Here is a 19,036-nt window from a genome sequence, read left to right on the forward strand (position 1 = left end):
ACTCTTCTTGACGTTGGTACTGCGACTCCTTTATTATTCACGCAGCGTTTGGATCAATGCGGCCAGCTTTTTCATCGCTGGTTTCGCGGACGCCGCGTTTGCGTCGGTGGTTCGCGCCGGCCAGAAGCCACATGTGACGCAAAAGTCCTGATCCTTGGACGACAAGTCAAATCGACAGGCAGGACAGGGATCGTCGCCGTCGCGCACCTTGGGCACAGCGTCGAGGGACCCACCAAACTCGGTTAGAAAATGGTCGAAGTAGACCAAGTGCTCGTGGTCGCGCAGCACAACGTTGTGGTCTCTGTACACTTGACGCTGTCTCGTGGCAAAGTCCGGCACGTTTGCGTCGCTAAAGTACCCGAGGCGGAGCTGTGACGTGCCCGCACCTTGCTCAATCGGCTCTTTGTCGCGCCACTGCGAATACGCTTCCGGAAACGCTTGGCGCAACACTCGCTTCCCGTACGTTTTGCCGTTGGGGACGGGGGTTTTGTCCTCGACGAGGGTACCCTTCTCCAGGGACAGGGCGAACTCGACGACTCGCGGGTCTAGGAATGGACTGCGCACCGTCAGCCCCAGCGCCGCCGCGAGGGGCTGCGACGAGAACCGCATGATTCGGGCAATGTGTTGTCGATACAACTGGAGACGTTCCGGAGTCATTGCGGCGTAGAAAGAGTAACCTACGACGGGACTTCGTGTGCATCCAAGCCAAAAAATAGAGATGCCGTACGACGTACCCGCAAACAACTCGTCCGCGCCGTCGCCCGTAACCACACAATCGTACCCGACCTCCTTGGCCTTGAGAAGGGAGTGGTAGATCACGATGGCGTTCCGAAGTTCCATGGGGTCAAATGTTTCGAGGATGCGACTGACAATTGGAATATGAACCAAGAGTTCCTCGACTGTCACGTCCAGGCAGTGATGGGTCACCCCAAGCCGCTTGCAAATGGCGCTGGCGAACGTGGCATCTTGGGCAATGGGGTCGGCACGGACTGTGATGCCACCCTGGATAGAAAGAATGGGGATTGCACCGACTTTAACTACGTCGAGGCCACATCCACTTGCTTCTGCGATAATTGACGTATCCAAGCCTCCGCTGAGCAGCACTGCATCAGGCCGCGGCTCCGTGGCCATGATGTCCCAAAGGACGGTTTGAAAGAGCCGGCGGCAGCGAACGGCGTCGGCCGTCGGCGGTTCCAGGACATAGTCGATGGGTGTGTTGGACTGGACGGCAGCAATGATGGCAGCACGAGTGTGGGGAGAGTTGGCGTAATGGAAACGGACTTGGGCGTCACAGTACATGTATGGATGGTTGGGACTGATGCCGACGCGGAGCTGGAACCAAATGGATTTGGCCTCCGCCGACACGGTCTTGAGTGCTTTCGCTTGATCAAACAGGTCTTGCGTTCGCTTGGAGACTTCCGGAGGCAGTGTGAGGATCCTCGGTTCGTGGTATACGGGCTCCGTAGGACCGTCGCAGTGGAACACGATGGCGGCGCGCAGCCCAAACCACGGGCCGTACGTCGGATGGACGCTCAAGTGCGCTTCCTACAGTGCACGCAGGTAACTCGACACGAAAATGCGCTAGTTCATGATACATTCGAGAACGAGGCAAACCCGGACGCGACCACCATGCGGACAGCGGCGATCATCTTCCCAACTTCGGTGTCGTGAACCCAAAAAACCTAGCCACACGAGCGTAAGCCTTTTGTATGGTTGTGGTGACGAGGAATGGCGCGCTGTTGACCTTATTTGCTTGGATGCTGGTGCTGGCTTCCACACGCTCGACCGCTCGAGTCACTTCGACGACGGCATATTCGTTCAGCGGATGGTCCGGCATGTTGTTGATATCCAACGAGTTCACGAATGCAGGCCACAAGTGTTTCGTGTTGCCAACCATGACTAAGAGCGACGATGGCGTGGCGTCGATTTCGTATGCTGGAGGTGCCACCGCGTTGTACATGCCCACGTTCATGGGAATGACTAGGTCGAGGCCCCTAAAGTTACAAGTGAACTTGGGACGTTGTCTATCGAGGGGCCCACCTCGATCTCAACACCGTCTCCAAGTTAGCGCAGAGACTTTTCCACGGCGCAGGAGGTGGTGCGGTCATTGCACAAATTGTCATGCACACAATATGACGCCATGATTGGTTCGATTATACAGTCGATGTGATAAAAATGTATGAAATAGTTTCGAATTTATGGATTTCAATTGGTCTATTTCGTAGTGTTTTCAATCGTTTCAAAGTATGGTCACTGTTCCGTTTGGACATGATGCCGTGCAAGTTGATGCGGTGCGCGGCGTCGATGGCGAAAGGTATGCTGGAAGCACAAGCCTTGCAGTTGATCTGTGGCGTCTGAATAGCGTATGTGCTGCAACGGCGACACCTCACGGTGGTCCCGATGGCGAAAGTCTCGCCATCCATGACAGGCGGCCGCATTACCAAGTGGAAGAAGAACGTTGGCGAGTTTGTGTCGTGTTACGATTTGTTGTACGAGTTCGAAGTGAGCGGACTCACGGACATTGACGAAGAAGAAAACGTCACGACCAAGATGGAGCTGGAAAGCTGCGACGAAGGGTACCTGGCCGTCGTGTTCGACCCCGTGGAGCCCAACACGTGTCCGAAGCTCGTTGCCGGGGGATCTCCTGTCGCCCTGCTCTGCGACTCGACCGACGAGATGCGCGCGGTGCAAGAACGTTTCAAGAGCGTTGGCCCCCAGGTATGATCTGGACATGTGGTCTCGAATGCGAGCCTTCACAATCTCGTAGATGGCCGAGGGCGACCACAACGTCATGCCGTGGCATGCATACCTGTTGGAGCCGCAGCGAAAGGACAATTCATGCTGTAGCTAAATACTGTGTGGAATCTGTCGGTTCTGTTGCCGCTCCTTGGCGCAAACAAAGCGTTCTTGTCCTCGGGTGTCGCGGGGCTGCAGGCACACCGTCACGCCAGAGTTCGCGAGTACCTGTTTGTACCATCGCGTATCGACGGAACCACTGCCGTGTCGGGTCGACAGCACTCCATCGTGACGATATGCTCGTCCATCTTTGAATGCCCCTTTGCGCGTCGTGAGGCAAATCATGACTCAAACCAAGCGTGAAATGAATATTGAATCGAGTGTGGGTTGAGAGGCCACCTATCAACGAGGTCGCTACTTTCGACTCAAGTCCTTGGCCGTGCGATGGGCAAACAAGTTCCACTCCATCTTGGTTTGCGTCACTTTGACACAACATGCTTAGACATGACATGAAAATGGAGACGACGTACCGGGCATCACGCGCCGCATTTCCTTGAAAGTTTCTTCCGTCATGTTGATGTACATGTCTTCGAGATTGCTATGAACAACGTGCTCCTCGGCACGAATTGTGTCCAGCACCGCTTGCGCCAGCGACCGTGCGCCACCACATACTTGAGCAGCCGCGACGTCCTTGTGGCTCAGCAACTGGAGGTTGCCGTCTTCAAAGTAGTGCACATGTAGATCAATGCGACCTGCGAGAGTGGCGGCCGACGAGTCGGGAGATACGTTTGCCAACGTCCATTTGGATTTCCATCGACCGGACCTGACGGAGATAAGCGACAAAGCGGACCACACGATGACAAGTACCAAAAGTTGCGCAAGCTAACGCGCTCGGTGGACAAGATGAGCGTGATCGTCGAGTTGGTCGCGAACACTGCAGCTGCACCCCTACACGTCCAATTGAGACAACGTTGGTAGGCAGTAGTCGCACTGGTTCCCAAATTGCGCAGACATGTACGAGTCGAGTTCGCCTTGAAGCGCCGCACGAAGTGATTCAAGCGACGAAGTGAAATGCGCAGATGCGTCTTGGACGTCCTGTGGAAGGATCTCTTGTGTTACGTGGTCAAAGCCCCAAACTTTTTGGCTGTGTGTATCAAGGTAGTGGCTTGCATCCACCTATACCTCACGTAGAAATTTGAGCATTCACGCATTATTGCCACGTCATTCTGGGATGCAACGCACCTCGCCTTCCTGGCAAATGACCAAACGCTTCGATTCCTCTTCGTTCGGGAGTTGCATTGGCAAGCAGTTTTCCACGTTGTACGTATGCATAATCCCACGCAACGCCGTGTCAGATAGCAACCCGCGCGGCACCAGTTTGGTCACATCTGCATGCACGATTTAGCACCGCTGCTCGCGTCGAAGGCGAACATAAGCAGGTCAGCCACTCGTACCTTTGGCTACTTCCCGCACTTCACCAGGGGGACTCGCGAGCAGGAAGCCCTTCGCCACCGCAAGCTTCTCCGCGTCGGACGCAGCGTCGGCCATCTGAGGATCTCCGTGAAAAAGTGAGGACAGTAGTTTGGCGACACGGAATGTATGTACCATGAATCGGACTTAATCGAGCTGTCATTCCGGATATTAACCGGAAGTTGTTGGTTGGCACCGAAAACGAACCAACTCGTTGATCAGTACGGCGCCGCACCACTTCTACTGCTCGCAATGACGTCGATCCTCGTGCCCAAGCTGCAAGTACACACGACATCGTCGGCCAGCGCCAAGACTTTTGTCTTTCACAATGAAGACCATACGCTTGGCAACGCCGTGCGGTACATGCTCATGCGAAAGTACGTCGCATTGGTTAGATCCAATCGCGTCGACATTGGGATGTTGACAACATTGTGCATGTAGCCCCGACGTGAACTTTGCCGGGTACACGATTCCGCACCCGTCGGAGCCAAAGATGCACGTGCGCGTTCAGACCGTGCCATGTACGCAAACGTGCCATGTTTGTTGCGGCTCGCCAAGTCGATTTTGAAATCTCATGATGCGACGATTGTAGCCAAGACAGCAAACCAAGCGATTCGAACGGCGCTGACAGACTTAAAGGCCGTCTCGCAGCATGTGGACAAGGTGTTTGCGAAGGAGCTCAAGTCGTTCAAAAAGAAGCAAGGCAAGCAGCCTTAGCTTCCAGCATTCGTCCGTTCCACTGACATGAACCAGCCATTATACTAATACCCCTTTGCTTTCAATCTCTTATCGTTCGACCGCCACTTTCGAGTTGCTTCGGCGAAACCGTGCTTTCAGCGTGTGCTTCATCTGGGAAAACTTGGAAATGCCGTCGCCCGTAGTCGGAAGGCGGCCACGCGACGCCCTCGCTTCCAGCGCCCTCGTTGCCGTGACTAGCGAGTTCCGCAGCGTGATGACCATGCCATGGGACTCGCCCAAGTACTTGGCTGCTACTTCCGCGCCCTTCCGGTACGAGTGAATGCTGAGCTCGAGCTTTTTCAGAAACTCCTGCTCGACACCAACGTTGTGGTACGCTATCCCGAGCACCGCGATGCGGTCCAGTTTGACGCTTGCATCTGCGACTGGCGATCCGTGCTGATTGCCCGGGGTTGGTGCTGAGAAGAGCTCTTCGTGGAGCAGAATGAGAGCGGCCTGGGCCTGTTCCAAAGCCCCTTGATGCCGACCAAGTTGCGACAACACCGCGCACATGTTCAAGTGCGTGTCGGCGCGGTTCGGGACATGCTCAAGCTTGGCTTCGATCGCCAATGCTTCTGTCAGATGCGTTAGGGCCTTGTGGAGGTTGCCCTGGCGACGGTAATAGCATGCAAAGTTGTTGAGGGTCACGGCGCGGCCAGCCGGATGGCGCTCCGTGAGGATCTCGGCCTTCTTGAGCAATTCTAACACGATGGGAAAGTTTTCCTGCTGCAAGTACGTCATGGCGAGGAGGTTGCACATGTCTCCGACAGTCTTGCACGCGTCGCGAACTTCGGGACTGTCCGAGCCAAAGAAGTGCTGGCGCAGCACGAGTCCCTTCTCCATGCACTCGAGGGCTTCCGTGTACTTGCCTTCTTGTTGCAGCTCCGTGCACTTGGTGTCGAGTCGTTGCAGCGCATACAGCTCCTGGTCCTCCACGGCGCCGCCGTCGTTTTCATGGGAATCGTCGTCGTGGATTTCTTCCAGTTGGAGGTCGTTGGCGCCGCCGCTGCTGGCCATGTTCGTCGTGCCAGTGCGACGGTCATTTCGTCGTTACGTGGGCATGGTGGAGTTAAGAATAGATGACGGTTGCTAAAGCACATGACGTTGGATATCGCCGGCCTCGTGATTCGAAGAGTCTGGCGCAAAAGACGAGTGCGTCGACCGGTGGCATTTCGAGATCTCTCTTGACCAAGCATCACCATGCTGGACGCCTTCCGCCTGGGCCAGTCGACGACGCTTCCACCCCGCTGGGCCTCCGTCGGCGGCGGGTCGCTATCCTCCCACCACGAGAGCAACCTGCCGCCGAGCGACTGGTGGTTTGCATCCACGCAATTCGTCAAGGGCAAATTCGAGCAGCTCAAACAAGCTCGCGACACCAAGGGGGGAGCGTCGACCAGCCACGCAGCCACCGCCGCATCACAGGTGGCACCGCCCCTCAGCACGACGTTCACAGTGTATTTTCCGAAGTTAGACTACACAGCGGCGTCCTAAGTTATTACATAAGTCAATCATGTCATTTCTCCACAGAGGAGTTAGTTGGGACGGTGCAGCACGCGCTGGACTTGGGGCTGCTTTACGAAGAGGAGCATATTCGTCTCTACAACGAGTTTCCAGGGTGAGCGATACTAGGAGAACGGCACCAGATCAAGTACCTGCTTGATCGACCAGTTCGTCCCCAGGAGTTTGCGCGTGATGCAGTGCTATCGACTTGTACCCTTCTGTGATCGCAAACAACTAAACCAGTCCATGAGTGCGTCGTATGCGCCGGCGAGTGTTTGGTGTACCTGGTGCGGATCTGGTCGTCGAAAAAAGTTGGCCTCCATTTGGGAAACGGCAGCAAGGGTGAGCGGCGGCGCTTCCCCGCTTAGCAGCTTGGACACTTCGTTGAAGCTACCCACGACCTTTTGCGACAGCTACCACCAGCAACTTGGGTCAGCACGACCTCCAGGACACTCGGGTACCTCCTTTGTTGCTTTTTCCATGTTAGCGAAAAAGGACGACATGTCAAACCCATTCGCCTTCTTGACGTGGCGGGGCCGCGGGTCTTCTCCTCCATGGTCGAGCCGGCGCTTGGCCGAGTGCTTCTCCATGTACGATTGAATCATCGCGACGATGCGCTCGCTGCTTTGGGAAAAGATCGGCTTGCATGGAGCTCCCGCAGTTTTGAAATGCACCACGAACGACTTGTTCTCGCCGCGCTTCAAGACAACTCGAGAAATGTCCTTGAGGGAAATGACTTGGTGCAGTACTGCCAAGTCATGGTGGTGCTGCGTCATCTCGATGAATCCAACGTCACAAATGTCAAGGGACTCGTACATTTGTGGGACCAAAGTGGAGAATGTACAGCGAAGAGGGAGTGACCCCCAAGAGAATGGCAGTCACGACGGAGCCATTGATATCGTTCGCGTGATATAGCGTGCCAGGGAAATGCGCGAGTGGAAACACAGTACTCTCTGGTGGGATAGCACGAGGGCGCTGCGAGGGCGGTGACTGGACAGGTTTTGGTACCGGTGTTGGTGGAGGTGGCGGTTGGGGATCAAACTAACCAAGAATTAGCATGACAGAGAGTACAGATTGTCGTACGATGTGCATTTGCTTGATGAACTCAGTGACGAGCATGGGCACGGCTTGGAGAAAGTCGCACTTCAAAGGCGTGCGCAGAATCGGAAGGTTCAGATGATACGTGGTCGACATCCCTGATGTGGATTTCGTGACGAGTTCGTGCGGGACGTAGATGTGGGTGTTGGACAACACTTCCACCAAGAACTTGTGGTCGACTTCAGCAATCCGAAGGTGGATCATCGGTACGATCTGTAGCATCGAGCTATGCTCGAGAAGTGGGACGAAGCATTGCACCAGGACCGACGTGAATGATTCAAAGCTAAACGAGACTCCCGCAGCATCGCGCTCGTCCATCTGTAGTTTCAATTGCAGGAGAAAGGTATCAACTTCTTCGTTCGCTGCATCCATTTGAACATCCTCGATGTCATCTGCATCCAACGTTTCGTCCATCTCGACGTCTTCCACGACAATCGGCGGCTTGTTTGCTGTCGTCATGGACACTGTCACTTCGAGAGTATTGATCATGTTGAAGAGGTTTAACCGTCGAGCATCCGGATGATCGATTTCGACAGGATCCCAAGAATTCCTTGCGCGCGGTCCGAAGCGCGACGCCCATGGCATCCAACCCGAACGTCACCGACTGCATGAATACGTGAGGTCCATTAAGGATTGCATAAGTTAGTTCTACAAGCCACGACGACAACGAGACATACCCATCTACATGCCGGAAGGAAGCGTCGACGTTTTTCTCTTCTTCCGAGACATGAACATCGACCGCAACATTGTCTTCTTCTGCGGTGTACAACACTGGGCCACATGCTGCCAAACACACCACACCATAAAAATCGCACTGCACACGACGAGATCAATCCACCAGTTGCGCCACAGCGGGAGCGGCGTTGGAGCAGGGCTCGTGTCCACATCACCGAGGATTGCGCCGGCTTCAATGGCGTATCGCACTGCCTTGGATTCGGCTTGATGGATGTTGACGTGACTCGCCCCGTTGTCCGCCCAGTCGATCGTTTCCATGGCGACCGGAACCCATGGCCACTGAAATCCCCAACATAGGTAGCCGTCTTGACGGCCTTTGCATTCCGCCGAGTACAGGCTCGGGTCGCGGCCGTTGAAGCGCAGAATGTGCGTGAAGAGCGGTACTTGGTATGGATGCGCGGTTAGCTTGACTTGGTTGCGATGGAGGAACAGCATGTTGCCGTCGGGATCGTACTGGACCATGGCGAGTCCACAAAACGAAATCCACCGATACCACGAGTACATGCCAGCGTAGGCAGGGGGTGTCTGAATGAAGTAGAACGACGTCGATGCATTCCGCCATGCAAAGCGAAACAAATCCTTGTCTCCGTACAAAAACTCCATAGACTCGATGAGGGTCCCGTTGCTGTTCTTGGTCGGGCCGAACGTGTACGCCATGAGCTTGTGCAGCGCGTCTGTGGCGCGTCGGCGATCCACGAGCACCTGGCCGCTCTCTTGTTCAAACATGTCGACGAAAGGCATGTCAACATACTGCCACAACAGGCTCTGCGAGATGACGCTGAAGATGGTGTGTTTCGGCTGCCACAGATCCGGCCAGAAGATCGCGCTGTGGGACGCAAACACTGGCGAGTCGAAGAGATACGTTGGGTCGCGAAGGGGAATGTTGTCGCAGTCCAAGAGCAGCACCTGGTCGAATGACGAATGGTACACGGCGTATGGTTTGGTTCTGAACTTTGTCGCGCGGGGGTCGGTGATCTCGCGCAGCGCAACACGGTCGTCGCTTTGAAGGAGCGCCTGGACGAGCACGTTCGATGGCGCGTGCAGTTCATCCGGTCGGTAGAATATCTCGACGGGTAAAGTGCACCCGAATGACCGAAGGAGCTTGATGATCGCAAACAGACCGGGCAGCGCCTTCTTGTACACGGAGAACACAATGCCGCGACGGACGCCAGAGAATTGCGGCGCCGGGTCGTGTGTGTACGTGGCGGCGAGCTTTGGAAAGTCGGTGAACTCCTCTGCCATGTTGCACGTGTACGTGAGGAGCCCGATGACACTGCGACACGTTGACGCCATCACGCGGTACACTTGGAGGCTAGTGCGATTGCGAACTTCACAGAATCCAGAATCCCCGAGGGCAATCCGGGCATCGCAAGTTCGATCGTATTGTGGTGTACGTTCGCTGCCAGGATCGCATCCCGCTGTGGCGCGCCATCCAAGGCATTCGAAATCGTCACTCCACAGTGCTGGCACGCGATCGTACGGTAGGGGGTCCGATGAAAGCGCTGTGTCTAAAGCTGGATTCATCATCATGGCTTCGCGCATGTAGTACCAGACGCCGTACGCGATACCAGCCGCCGCAGCTATACCACCAAACGCCAGCAGTATACCAAGCCCAATCTTCCGCCACTCGGATAGTCTTGGCTCTGGTCGAATGTTGATGCTGACGTTGATGCCGAGCATGAGCGGTGCTGTGTCATGGCTGTCGTCACCGTCTCCCGGAAGTGTGAGAGGAAGGTGATCGCGCCGCGCCTGTTGCTGCATCATGATGGTTACTGCAGAGACACTGGTGGAACCATCGACTACTCCGGCAGCATCTCCCATGAACCATCGAATTAATGCATTGTTCGATGTTTATCTAAATTAGTATATGCATCCGCCCCGAACTTTCGGCAGTCATTCGATGCAAGTCTATTTGCAGCACCTTATGGCCTCTTTTTCTCCTCCACCGTCGAGTTTCGTCTTGACGGAAACGCCGGGGAGAAGATATGGCAGCACATGCAACCTCAAGAGATGCACAGACGCGAAGGATGCCAAGTTAGGATTCACGATAGAACTCTGCCTGGAGACAGGTTGGCTTGGTGAGTTTGGCCGAGATCTGGGCAATGTCGCGGTGGATGTCGGCGACCTTGGTTTGGAGCTTTTCTAACTTAATCGGGTCGAACTGCGACTTGGTGTAGAGCGCGTTGCGGCGGCGCTGGTAGATGAAGTCGTACACGTTCTCATACTCGTACTCGGACTTGGTCAGAGTCCACCAAAAGTAGCTCAGCACAGACACCCCGAATCCGGTGAAGTACGTGATCGGCTCCATGATATCCCACGAATACTGGACGAACGTGAGCCATGCATAGAGCCCGCCCATCCCGACCAATCCTGCCAATGCCATGAGCATCACATGCAAATCTGATGTCAATGTGTACCCGCCGAGCTCAAGTAGCAGTAGATCGCGGTGCGTTTGTGCGCCGACTCGTCCAGTTGTTTTCGCAAGTGCAATAATGCGTCGTGTTCCGGCATGATGGCCGCCAAGTCCGCCTCGAGTTGCTGGCGCTACATCCGTTATTCGTGAGCATGCAGTGCCTTGAACCCGGCAACATGTACCTTTTCAATGTATCGTTGGGTGGACGGAGGCGTCAACCCCAGCGAGTCGAAGTAGCCGTCCAAAATATTGCGCGGTTTGAGAAAGACCGCCGTCTTGAGCTCTTCGTCTGATGCCTACGACGCCACACTCATGAAAACCACAGCTTTCCGTGACGCGGTTGCAGAAGGGAGCACCTGGGAAAAGTGGAAGACGAGGCCGACTTGATGGAACGCATGGAGTACTTGGCTCGCTTGCTTTGGGGGAATGCCATGGTCCGCTGCGATCTTCTTGAACTCGGTAATGTCAATCTTCCATTTCCTACGAATCGTGTCCAGGTTGGTGCAAGTCGTCCAAGAGTGTGAATGAAACGAACGGGTGGTTTGCGATAGTTTCCCGCAACTTGATGATGGCAGCCTTGTGCGCGATTGCACGCATGTCCAACCCTCCGTCTTGTGGCAGGCTCGTGTACGCATCACCAGTGAAGACTACAGGAAGCACCAGCCGTTAATACCTCCCAAAGCATGAACTCGCGGATCTACCTGGAGCCGCGACACGAAGCACTTTGTCATTGAGCACAACTTGGAAATCGTCCGCCATGAGGGAGGTAAATTGCGTTTCGGGCGCGACGGGAACGCCTTTTTGGGTTCGAATCTGCACCTCTTTGGCCGTCGAATCCTCCAATTGCACTTGCGACACAAAGCTCGCGACTGTTGTCGTGGGTTGGAGACTGAAGAGCTTCATCCCCAAACCGATCTCGCTGTGAGGATCTTCCATCAAAGGCAACGCAAGGGCCAACGAGCCATTAGCTTCCAGGTACTTCAACTCGAGTGGTTTGCCTGCTGACCCAGACCCAGCACCAAAGCTACCAGTCGTTCCCAGCGCGGAGCGCGGAATTGAGGAGAATGACGCCAAGAATGGGAGCACTGAACCCCGTTTTAGTGTAGATATCGACGAGGGGAGGCGCATGGCAACCGCCATGGCGCCGCCACGCACCAGCCTGGCCGTGATCATGAGGACTCGGTCAAACTGACTGTCACCCCAGTTTCCAATCGCACTTAAAAGTCAAAACCATGAATGTCGAACCTTACAGAGTCCAATTGCTCGACGCACAGGGTACGGTAAACTTATGGACGGTACAGTGTACGGTACAGTAGATGACGCAAACTTGCCCACGTCTGCAGCCAATCAAACGTAGGAACGCTGAGGAAGTCCTTGGTCGCAATTGGAACTTATGACGGACAAGAAGGACGCACCGACGAAGAGCTTCTTGACGTCGCTGATCGTACGTACTCAAGGAGCTCTTCCATAATGGTAACGACTGGGCTCAATGCGCGTACGTAGGCGGGCGGGATGGCCGGCACAGGTGTCGATGTCGCGTTGTACCCGCTGGACACGATCAAGACGCGCCTTCAGAGTTCACAAGGCTTCCTGAAAGCCGGCGGGTTTAAGGGCGTGTACAAGGGTCTGTCCGCGGCTGCTGCGGGCTCTGCTCCTGGAGGTAGCTATCTTTGCAGAGCGATGCACTAGAATGTATTATGCTTCGTGCAGCGGCGTTATTCTTCAGCACGTACGAAACAACAAAACGATTCTTGCAACAGCTACAACCCCATCTCGCCGACTCCCCTGTCGTCCACATGGCATCTGCCGCCATGGGTGAGACGGTATGCAGTCAATGCGAGATGGATGAGACAGTATGTTGACGATGGACGCCGTAGGCGGGATGCCTTGTCCGTGTTCCGACCGAGATCGTCAAGCAGAATCTCCAAACGGGAGCGTTCCAATCGTTCCAAGAGTCGATTCGTAGCATCTACGGAACGAGCGGCGTGGCGGGCTTCTACCGCGGATACTGGAGTTTGCTGGCTCGCGAGGTACGCCAGAGTCTTGGGCACTTTTCAAAGTGCCTCACTCTGTGTTGCCTCATGCAGATCCCTTTTTCGTTTATTCAATTTCCTCTGTGGGAAGGCATGAAGGTAACTACTCCTTTCTCATCAGGCACCAAATGGACACGACCCACCCGTAGACGGCATGGGGCCACCACCAAGGTGAAATCGTGAGTCCTGTCCAAGGTGCAGTGTGCGGCTCGATCTCGGGCGGGTTTGCGGCGTTCGTCACGACGCCGTTGGACGTTATCAAGACTCGTCTGATGCTGGGCAAGGACGCGCAAGGCGTCGAGTACCGCGGCATGCGTGACGCGTTCACACGAGTGTACACACAGGAAGGATGGCAGACGTTGTTTTCGGGCGTCAAGCCTCGAACTACGTGGATTACTATCGGCGGATTTGTCTTTTTCGGAGTGTACGAACAAGCGTCGGCGACGCTTCCATTCTAAGGTGTTCGATACATGCGATTCCTACAAAATCTTGCAATGGCATGTTGTTCACGGTAACGGCACCGCTGTGGGTTCAGTCATCGCATCCTCCAGCTCGTCTTGCTCGTCCTGACGAACGATCATCGCGAGAACGTCGGCTTGGGACATGGCCATCGCGTCTGCGCGGTGTCGAATTTGTGTCGCGAGGCTTCCAAGGTGCAGGCCCCATGTCTCTGTCGGCCACTTGGGGTCGTTCAACGGTACTTTGAATTTGGTAGCGATGCGCAGATGGCCGAATAGTTTCTCGTGGGTGCGAAGGGCCACTACGACTTGGTTCCATTGATGGTCTAACGGGTCCCAGATCATCCCGACGTGGTCCAGGGCATCGTGGTGAGACCTTGGTAGGTCGTCCATGCGGTTGCGGGTCGAATGGACAACAGAACCCAGCGCCAGGCCCCACGTGTGCTCGGGATATGATGGGTCTTGGTCAGGAATGACGAACCGCTTGGGCACAAGGGCATCACCATGCTGCTTCACGTACGCCGTCAACGCGTCCAAGTTCCGCGCCCATTGATGGTCCCATGCGTTCCACACGAAATCCAATGCATCCAGCGCGGCGCGGCGGTCCGGAGGCATATCGTCCGCGCCGATATGCCGCCAGGACGCCATGACGCGTCCAAGCGGTAGCCCGTGCATGTGAATAGGCCACTCGGGATCGTCATCGGGCACGACAAAGCGATATGGAACGTGGGAGTGTTCATGCAGTCGGATGAAATGCTTGAGAGCTTCAAGGTTGGATTCCCACTGCGTGTTCTTGACGTCCCACGTGAACCCTAACGCAAGGAACGCCGCTTCGTGGCCGGGATGCAGCAGGAGATGACCGGTCCGCATGTTGTGGACGGCAGCACCGAGAGAAAGCCCCCACGTGTCCGTGGGCCATTGCTTGTCGTCGCGAGGAACTGTGAAATTGCGAGGGACGTTCAAATGGCCATGCAAATTCTTGTATGTGGTCAACGCTTGCAGTCGAAGCGCACTCTTGTGGGCGTTGACATTCCACACGAATGATAGCGCATTAAACTGACGGACGAGAGCTTGTGGCACGTTGCGATTTTTGTATTGCCGTCGCAATTCTGAGACAGCGAGACTTTTCCCTCGGAGGTGGGCTGGAAAATCATCATTGTCAGGTACGACAAACCTCGACGGAAGCGAGGTGAATCGATTTTTGGACTTCGCATGCACGACCTTCGCTACGGCGAGTATATCTTCAAAGGATTGAGTTGTTGCGAAGAAGCGGCAGCATGATGTCAGCACGTAGGGTACTCGCCAGTGGTGGCCGAATCGGCCAAGCATGATGGTGGAAACGATCGCGATAGATAAAAAATAGCAAAAATATTTTTGAAACAAAAAAATATCATGGTGAATATTCTGTTTAATATTTTTCTAAAATCTCTATTTGAATAATTATATGTATAGAATGTACAGTATTATATTTTTAATTATATATGCCTCAATTTGATCAATATTCTTTTTTAAATCAAGTAAGTTTTCTATCTCTTTTTAGTATATATTTTTTATAGCTTACTATATTTTACCAAAAATTGCTTTCAATATTCAATTTTTGATTTTTTATAATATTTAAAATAGCATTGTTTTTAAAATGTCTTGCATGGGATTCCATTGGCCAAAATATTTATTTGTCTCTCACTCGTGAGTGGGCAAATTCTCTTAGGTTTAGGGATTTCTGTGTATGCGTTGTCCGAATATCCGGATAATCCTTGGCTTGGACAACACAGAAATCAATGACCAGCACGGCAGATCGTTCCGAAGTGGTGCGGATTCCTGTGTCGACCACGAGCTCGGCATGCATTGAACTGGAATGCGACTGGGGCGTCGGTATCGGGGGGTCTCTATGGACGAGTGGGCGCTTGCTCGTTGACTACATGGCTCGAAACACCCACGAACAGAAGGATCTCGTCGGCCGCACAGTTCTCGAGCTGGGAAGTGGTACAGGGCTGGTTGGGCTTGCCATGGCCCACATGGGCCCAAGTCGGGTTATTGTGACGGATCTCGACACGCATGTAGCATCTATGGAGCGCAACCTTGAACGGAATGCTTCGTTGTTTCCATCGGCGACCAAGGTCGAAGTCGTTGCATTGGACTGGACCACGTTCACCGCCGCTGACGCAAATGCCTTGAAGCCAGTGGACTTGATCGTCGGTACCGACATCGCCTACCTTCCCGAATTTTATGAACCTCTACGACGGACGTTGGAGCTGCTGGTAAACCCATCGTCGACGCGCATCTTGCTCGGCCTCGGTCGCCACGACACGGACATGCGCTTCTTCCGCATGCTTGTGGACGCAGGATACGAATACTACAAGATCTCAGACGACTTGGTCGGGCCAGAGTACCGCGGCAAGGACTTTGGTCTGTTTGATATTCGAAAAGCCGGCGCATTTGACGACAGCACAAGCCATTAAAGGAAAATGTCGAGCTATCTGTTCAAGTGTGTTGCAAACCGAGTCACAAGCTACGCGCGAGCTTCAACACGCTACCAAAGACTGTGCTGGCCAGCAAACTTTGGCTACGTCATGCTCAAATGAGTCCTCACGTGGGCCACACAATACTCATACCTTTCGTCCGATACAAATGACGACCCACCGATGACGAGCGGATGCGGCTGGTGCCGGCTCGTGTAGAATGCTAACGCGCATTGGTCGGCCATGAGCCCAGCAAAGGGGTGCGGCGTCGCAAGGGATTGCACAGCGGTGGAGATCCCCCCCGCGTCAGCATTCAGGGTCGTCACTAGCCTGCGATAACGCATGAGTCGTCGCACGGGCCCACGAGGCTCTCAAACGAGATCTCGAGAATGAGAAGCCGATGTACCTTGTGTTGGACCCTTGTACCAGAAAAGGGCGCAAGGCGCCGACTTGCGATAGAATATACGCCTTGACATCGGCCACTGTCCACGACTTCCACGCATTGGAGGGCGGCATCAGAAAAGGCGACGCCATCTATCAACACCGCCAACTATTGCTAAATTTGAAAACTCGCAGTCGTTGTACCTTGGCAGCATTCACATCTTCATTGAGACCAAGTTCCCGCGCCACGAGCACCATCTACACGAGTCCTTTATAAGTGAGATCGCAAGGCCGAAGTTTCAAAAGACCTTCTTCGTTGCCCGAAGGCCGGTGAGGTCCTCGACCATGTCTTGGGGGGATAGCCCAGCGTACTGCTTCAGGACGGCATCGACGTGGCTGTCATCTGGGCTCGACGAGGATTGGAGCTTGGCCACGACTGCATTGAAGAGCGAGCTCCACGACGATTCGACCCGTTCGACGGCGTCGCCCGTCTGGAGCAGGTTTTGAATCGTCGACAGCACGGGCACCGCCATCCCCAAACTTGCGTTCAAATCCAGCGTCACCTTGTTCAGCGACTGAATTGCCGCCACTCGCTGCTGCCACGACGATGGCATGTTGGCGACATGCAAGTTAGCACTCACCTAATGAACAGTTGCTTCATGAGTCCCTCGTACGATGGAACGACAGCGCGTACGATGTGGCAGTTAGCGGCAAGCCACGTTGGGTACTGCGCCAGCATGGCCAAGTCATTCGACAGATCGACGATGACCGAGTGGGGAATATGCTCCACTTGAATGCGTTGGTGGAATTCGGTCGTCGGTGTCGATACCACGGCGCTGCATCCAGGCCACATTACGAATCGCCGCGACGTATTGGGGACATACCAGTTGGCGAGCGATGCCGCATCAAACCCAGTCGCGTGGCTCCGCACGTCCACGAATTCTGGGGTCGTGATGGACGCCATGGCACACAGTCGCAGGTCGACGTTGAATCGGTCGACGAGATTGCGCGATTGACCGAACAACTGCGACTGCAGCGCGAGCCCGACAGCCGTGGACACAGGGCTGGACAGGACACCAACACTTACGGCATGGTCGGCCATGAAGAACGCCGCGTGCACCGCACGCAATGCTGCGCCCGAGTCTTCATACCGAACCACCTGCATCAACGATCGCGATGATGCTCACAGAAGCTTCCCCGAAACGTGCCAACTTACCGCAGAAATGTTACGCTCGGACGAGCCCTGCGAAATTGCGAGGACGTTGATCTTGGCGCGACCCAGCGCGCCAAAGAACCGCGCGCACACCCCTGGGGTTTCCGACATGTTGTCGCCCACGGCCGCGATAATGGTGGCTGGTGCAACGAACGTGACCTCCTGGCCGCAAGAACAACGTGAGCATTGACGAGCTACGTCGAGTCGTACGTCGATGAGGTCGTGGTGGAGCTCTTTGAAAAAGGCTGCTTCTATGGCTTCCTTGGCGTCGGGCGCCTGCATGTACACGCGTTCAGATTTGTCCGACGGCAGAACTCCTTACATGGATGGCTGGAATGGCAAAGCAAATGGAATGTTCCGAGCTAGCTTGGGCGATCAGCACCACGTTTACTTTAATGCGATCCAGCGCGCTGAAGAGACGAGAGGCCACACCATGCACGCCGACCATGCCGCTTCCTGCGCATTTTCATTTGGTCAGGTTAGCAGGGCCCTCCATGATGTTCGACGAGATGACCTTCGAGATTGAACAGTGCCATGTCGTCGACGGTCGAAAACCCACTCACGATCGTCTTGGCTTCCGCGAGGGACCCGGACATGGACCGCGTGAGTGCGCGGCGATGGTAGATGCGCGTGCCTGGATGCGCCGCGTCGAACGTGTTGCGAATGAAGATGGGAATGCTTTGCGAAATCGCAGGTGCCATCGTCTTGGGGTGGATTACTTTCGCGCCAAAGTACGCCAGCTCCATCGCTTCTTGGTACGAAACATGGGGTAGGATTTGCGCCTCGGGCACGCGACGCGGATCAGCGCTGTACACACCTGAATTCTCCAGTAAGGCGATCGGCAAGTCCCAGCGCATGTACCGGAGACATCGGTCCAGATCGTGATCGCCGCAGCGTTCAACACACGGCCAAATATCGACGCAGAAAAGTCGCTTCCGTCGCGCTTGAGCGTCGTCACAACGCCGTCTGTGGTCGAGCAAATGAATCCTGTGATCACCAGGTGCGTATGGTTGCCGAGCTTGTCCATGTGCGCGGATAAGCGCTGTTTCGTTTCGTCGTATTGCACGACCGGTCCATGGTTGTCGTCTGGTTCGACAACCAGCACCTACGCATAACCGAAGGTTAAACAGATCCCCATCGACGACGGACATGCCTCGCGTGCATCGACAAAGGCAAACCGTTCGGTCTTTCCGTTCTGAATCATGTGCTGGTTCAGCACCGCCGTGAGAATCCGCGCCGACCACAGCTCACCGTGTCCACTGACGAGCTCCGTGACATTTTCGTTGTACGAACGCATGATTGAGATGGCGCGGAGCAAGTCTTCCAGCGTTTTCAAGTCGGCGCGTATACTGTCCAGGATAGGCGCGGCCACATCGTGTGGTAACAGCGCCGCCATGGCCTCGTCGTGCTTGCAGAGAATGCTGTCGATGATCGACGAAATAACGTCCTGTTGACGCGTTTTGGCGAGTTCAACGAGCGAGATGAGCAGGTCGGTCACTTTCGGTTTGCCGCCCATGGCGCTCACGACAACGGCAATTCTGTCATTCGTGACGTTTGCCACAATATTCTGTACGGCCTTGATGGCAGTGGCACTTCCCACGGACGTGCCGCCAAACTTGTGTACAACGAACTCAGCCATCTTGAACAATGACGCGCAACCTCGGTCGGGCTGCGCCTCTACTCGTCGATGGGAAAACTCCTGTGGACGTTCCCCGGCAAGATTGCAAAATCGCACTTCCTGGCCTGTGATTGGTCAATGTCTTAGCCACGTAACGTGTGGGTATTCTTGTGATTGGATAAAACAT

General features: G+C 54.9%; 13 protein-coding genes across 17 annotated transcripts; 5 read left to right on the top strand and 8 right to left on the bottom strand.

Moving 5' to 3' along the window:
• Nucleotides 1-6: 6 nt before the first annotated feature.
• H310_06736 (hypothetical protein) lies at nt 7-2,117 on the bottom strand. Its single transcript, XM_008871902.1, has 5 exons — nt 2,041-2,117; nt 1,745-1,994; nt 1,596-1,682; nt 735-1,545; nt 7-677 (listed from the first exon to the last, which is right to left on the bottom strand). Exons 1-5 carry the CDS (start codon nt 2,106-2,108, stop codon nt 34-36), a joined length of 1,860 nt encoding a protein of 619 aa, XP_008870124.1. The 5' UTR covers nt 2,109-2,117; the 3' UTR covers nt 7-33.
• Nucleotides 2,118-2,264: 147 nt separating this feature from the next.
• Nucleotides 2,265-2,912, top strand: H310_06737 (hypothetical protein). The gene is made up of 3 exons (XM_008871903.1): nt 2,265-2,314; nt 2,363-2,718; nt 2,768-2,912. Exons 1-3 carry the CDS (start codon nt 2,269-2,271, stop codon nt 2,849-2,851), a joined length of 486 nt encoding a protein of 161 aa, XP_008870125.1. The 5' UTR covers nt 2,265-2,268; the 3' UTR covers nt 2,852-2,912.
• A 168-nt stretch (nt 2,913-3,080) lies between these two features.
• H310_06738 (hypothetical protein) lies at nt 3,081-4,307 on the bottom strand. Its single transcript, XM_008871904.1, has 6 exons — nt 4,191-4,307; nt 3,979-4,124; nt 3,728-3,912; nt 3,604-3,684; nt 3,267-3,559; nt 3,081-3,218 (listed from the first exon to the last, which is right to left on the bottom strand). The coding sequence occupies exons 1-6, from the start codon at nt 4,282-4,284 to the stop codon at nt 3,151-3,153; spliced, it is 867 nt and encodes a 288-aa protein (XP_008870126.1). The 5' UTR covers nt 4,285-4,307; the 3' UTR covers nt 3,081-3,150.
• Nucleotides 4,308-4,381: 74 nt separating this feature from the next.
• Nucleotides 4,382-6,001, top strand: H310_06739 (hypothetical protein). The gene is made up of 3 exons (XM_008871905.1): nt 4,382-4,583; nt 4,648-4,727; nt 4,799-6,001. Exons 1-3 carry the CDS (start codon nt 4,459-4,461, stop codon nt 4,921-4,923), a joined length of 330 nt encoding a protein of 109 aa, XP_008870127.1. The 5' UTR covers nt 4,382-4,458; the 3' UTR covers nt 4,924-6,001.
• On the bottom strand, nt 4,993-5,958 carry H310_06740 (hypothetical protein; the record flags this gene model as incomplete). The annotated part of the gene is made up of 1 exon (XM_008871906.1): nt 4,993-5,958. The coding sequence occupies one exon, from the start codon at nt 5,956-5,958 to the stop codon at nt 4,993-4,995; it is 966 nt and encodes a 321-aa protein (XP_008870128.1).
• A 50-nt stretch (nt 6,002-6,051) lies between the features above and the next one.
• Nucleotides 6,052-7,998, bottom strand: H310_06741 (the record flags this gene model as incomplete). Of its 2 annotated transcripts, XM_008871907.1 has the most annotated exons (6): nt 6,052-6,538; nt 6,594-6,675; nt 6,726-6,854; nt 6,903-7,208; nt 7,258-7,482; nt 7,525-7,998. In XM_008871907.1, the coding sequence occupies 6 exons, from the start codon at nt 7,996-7,998 to the stop codon at nt 6,474-6,476; spliced, it is 1,281 nt and encodes a 426-aa protein (XP_008870129.1). In that variant the 3' UTR covers nt 6,052-6,473. The 2 variants fall into 2 exon arrangements, with proteins under 2 accessions (XP_008870129.1, XP_008870130.1); XM_008871908.1 differs by having other exon boundaries at nt 6,726-7,208.
• On the top strand, nt 6,142-6,432 carry H310_06742 (hypothetical protein; the record flags this gene model as incomplete). Its single annotated transcript, XM_008871909.1, has 1 exon — nt 6,142-6,432. One exon carries the CDS (start codon nt 6,142-6,144, stop codon nt 6,430-6,432), a length of 291 nt encoding a protein of 96 aa, XP_008870131.1.
• A 109-nt stretch (nt 7,999-8,107) lies between the features above and the next one.
• Nucleotides 8,108-10,068, bottom strand: H310_06743 (hypothetical protein). The gene has a single exon (XM_008871910.1). It carries the CDS (start codon nt 10,036-10,038, stop codon nt 8,221-8,223), a length of 1,818 nt encoding a protein of 605 aa, XP_008870132.1. The 5' UTR covers nt 10,039-10,068; the 3' UTR covers nt 8,108-8,220.
• A 48-nt stretch (nt 10,069-10,116) lies between these two features.
• On the bottom strand, nt 10,117-11,931 carry H310_06744. Of its 2 annotated transcripts, XM_008871911.1 has the most exons (6): nt 11,389-11,931; nt 11,223-11,334; nt 11,044-11,167; nt 10,870-10,983; nt 10,692-10,818; nt 10,117-10,644 (listed from the first exon to the last, which is right to left on the bottom strand). In XM_008871911.1, the coding sequence occupies exons 1-6, from the start codon at nt 11,858-11,860 to the stop codon at nt 10,310-10,312; spliced, it is 1,284 nt and encodes a 427-aa protein (XP_008870133.1). In that variant the 5' UTR covers nt 11,861-11,931; the 3' UTR covers nt 10,117-10,309. The 2 variants fall into 2 exon arrangements, with proteins under 2 accessions (XP_008870133.1, XP_008870134.1); XM_008871912.1 differs by having other exon boundaries at nt 10,117-10,818.
• Nucleotides 11,932-12,044: 113 nt separating this feature from the next.
• Nucleotides 12,045-13,983, top strand: H310_06745. Of its 2 annotated transcripts, XM_008871913.1 has the most exons (6): nt 12,045-12,131; nt 12,191-12,347; nt 12,398-12,510; nt 12,565-12,717; nt 12,775-12,819; nt 12,870-13,983. In XM_008871913.1, exons 1-6 carry the CDS (start codon nt 12,081-12,083, stop codon nt 13,176-13,178), a joined length of 828 nt encoding a protein of 275 aa, XP_008870135.1. In that variant the 5' UTR covers nt 12,045-12,080; the 3' UTR covers nt 13,179-13,983. The 2 variants fall into 2 exon arrangements, with proteins under 2 accessions (XP_008870135.1, XP_008870136.1); XM_008871914.1 differs by lacking the exon at nt 12,045-12,131 and having other exon boundaries at nt 12,347-12,510.
• H310_06746 lies at nt 13,064-14,519 on the bottom strand. 2 transcript variants are annotated; one of them, XM_008871916.1, is made up of 2 exons: nt 13,530-14,519; nt 13,064-13,480 (listed from the first exon to the last, which is right to left on the bottom strand). In XM_008871916.1, the coding sequence occupies exons 1-2, from the start codon at nt 14,505-14,507 to the stop codon at nt 13,412-13,414; spliced, it is 1,047 nt and encodes a 348-aa protein (XP_008870138.1). In that variant the 5' UTR covers nt 14,508-14,519; the 3' UTR covers nt 13,064-13,411. The 2 variants fall into 2 exon arrangements, with proteins under 2 accessions (XP_008870138.1, XP_008870137.1); XM_008871915.1 differs by having other exon boundaries at nt 13,064-14,519.
• A 437-nt stretch (nt 14,520-14,956) lies between these two features.
• H310_06747 (hypothetical protein) lies at nt 14,957-15,663 on the top strand (the record flags this gene model as incomplete). Its single annotated transcript, XM_008871917.1, has 1 exon — nt 14,957-15,663. The coding sequence occupies one exon, from the start codon at nt 14,957-14,959 to the stop codon at nt 15,635-15,637; it is 681 nt and encodes a 226-aa protein (XP_008870139.1). The 3' UTR covers nt 15,638-15,663.
• H310_06748 (hypothetical protein) lies at nt 15,570-18,938 on the bottom strand. Its single transcript, XM_008871918.1, has 13 exons — nt 18,385-18,938; nt 18,093-18,336; nt 17,746-18,048; nt 17,554-17,687; nt 17,442-17,507; nt 17,235-17,393; nt 16,903-17,177; nt 16,713-16,854; nt 16,327-16,659; nt 16,223-16,276; nt 16,044-16,171; nt 15,791-15,967; nt 15,570-15,741 (listed from the first exon to the last, which is right to left on the bottom strand). The coding sequence occupies exons 1-13, from the start codon at nt 18,868-18,870 to the stop codon at nt 15,681-15,683; spliced, it is 2,562 nt and encodes an 853-aa protein (XP_008870140.1). The 5' UTR covers nt 18,871-18,938; the 3' UTR covers nt 15,570-15,680.
• Nucleotides 18,939-19,036: the final 98 nt, after the last annotated feature.

Source organism: Aphanomyces invadans, assembly GCF_000520115.1.
Source record: "Aphanomyces invadans strain NJM9701 unplaced genomic scaffold supercont1.12, whole genome shotgun sequence".
In the NCBI taxonomy this organism is placed as follows: Eukaryota; Oomycota; class Saprolegniomycetes; order Saprolegniales; family Verrucalvaceae; genus Aphanomyces; species Aphanomyces invadans.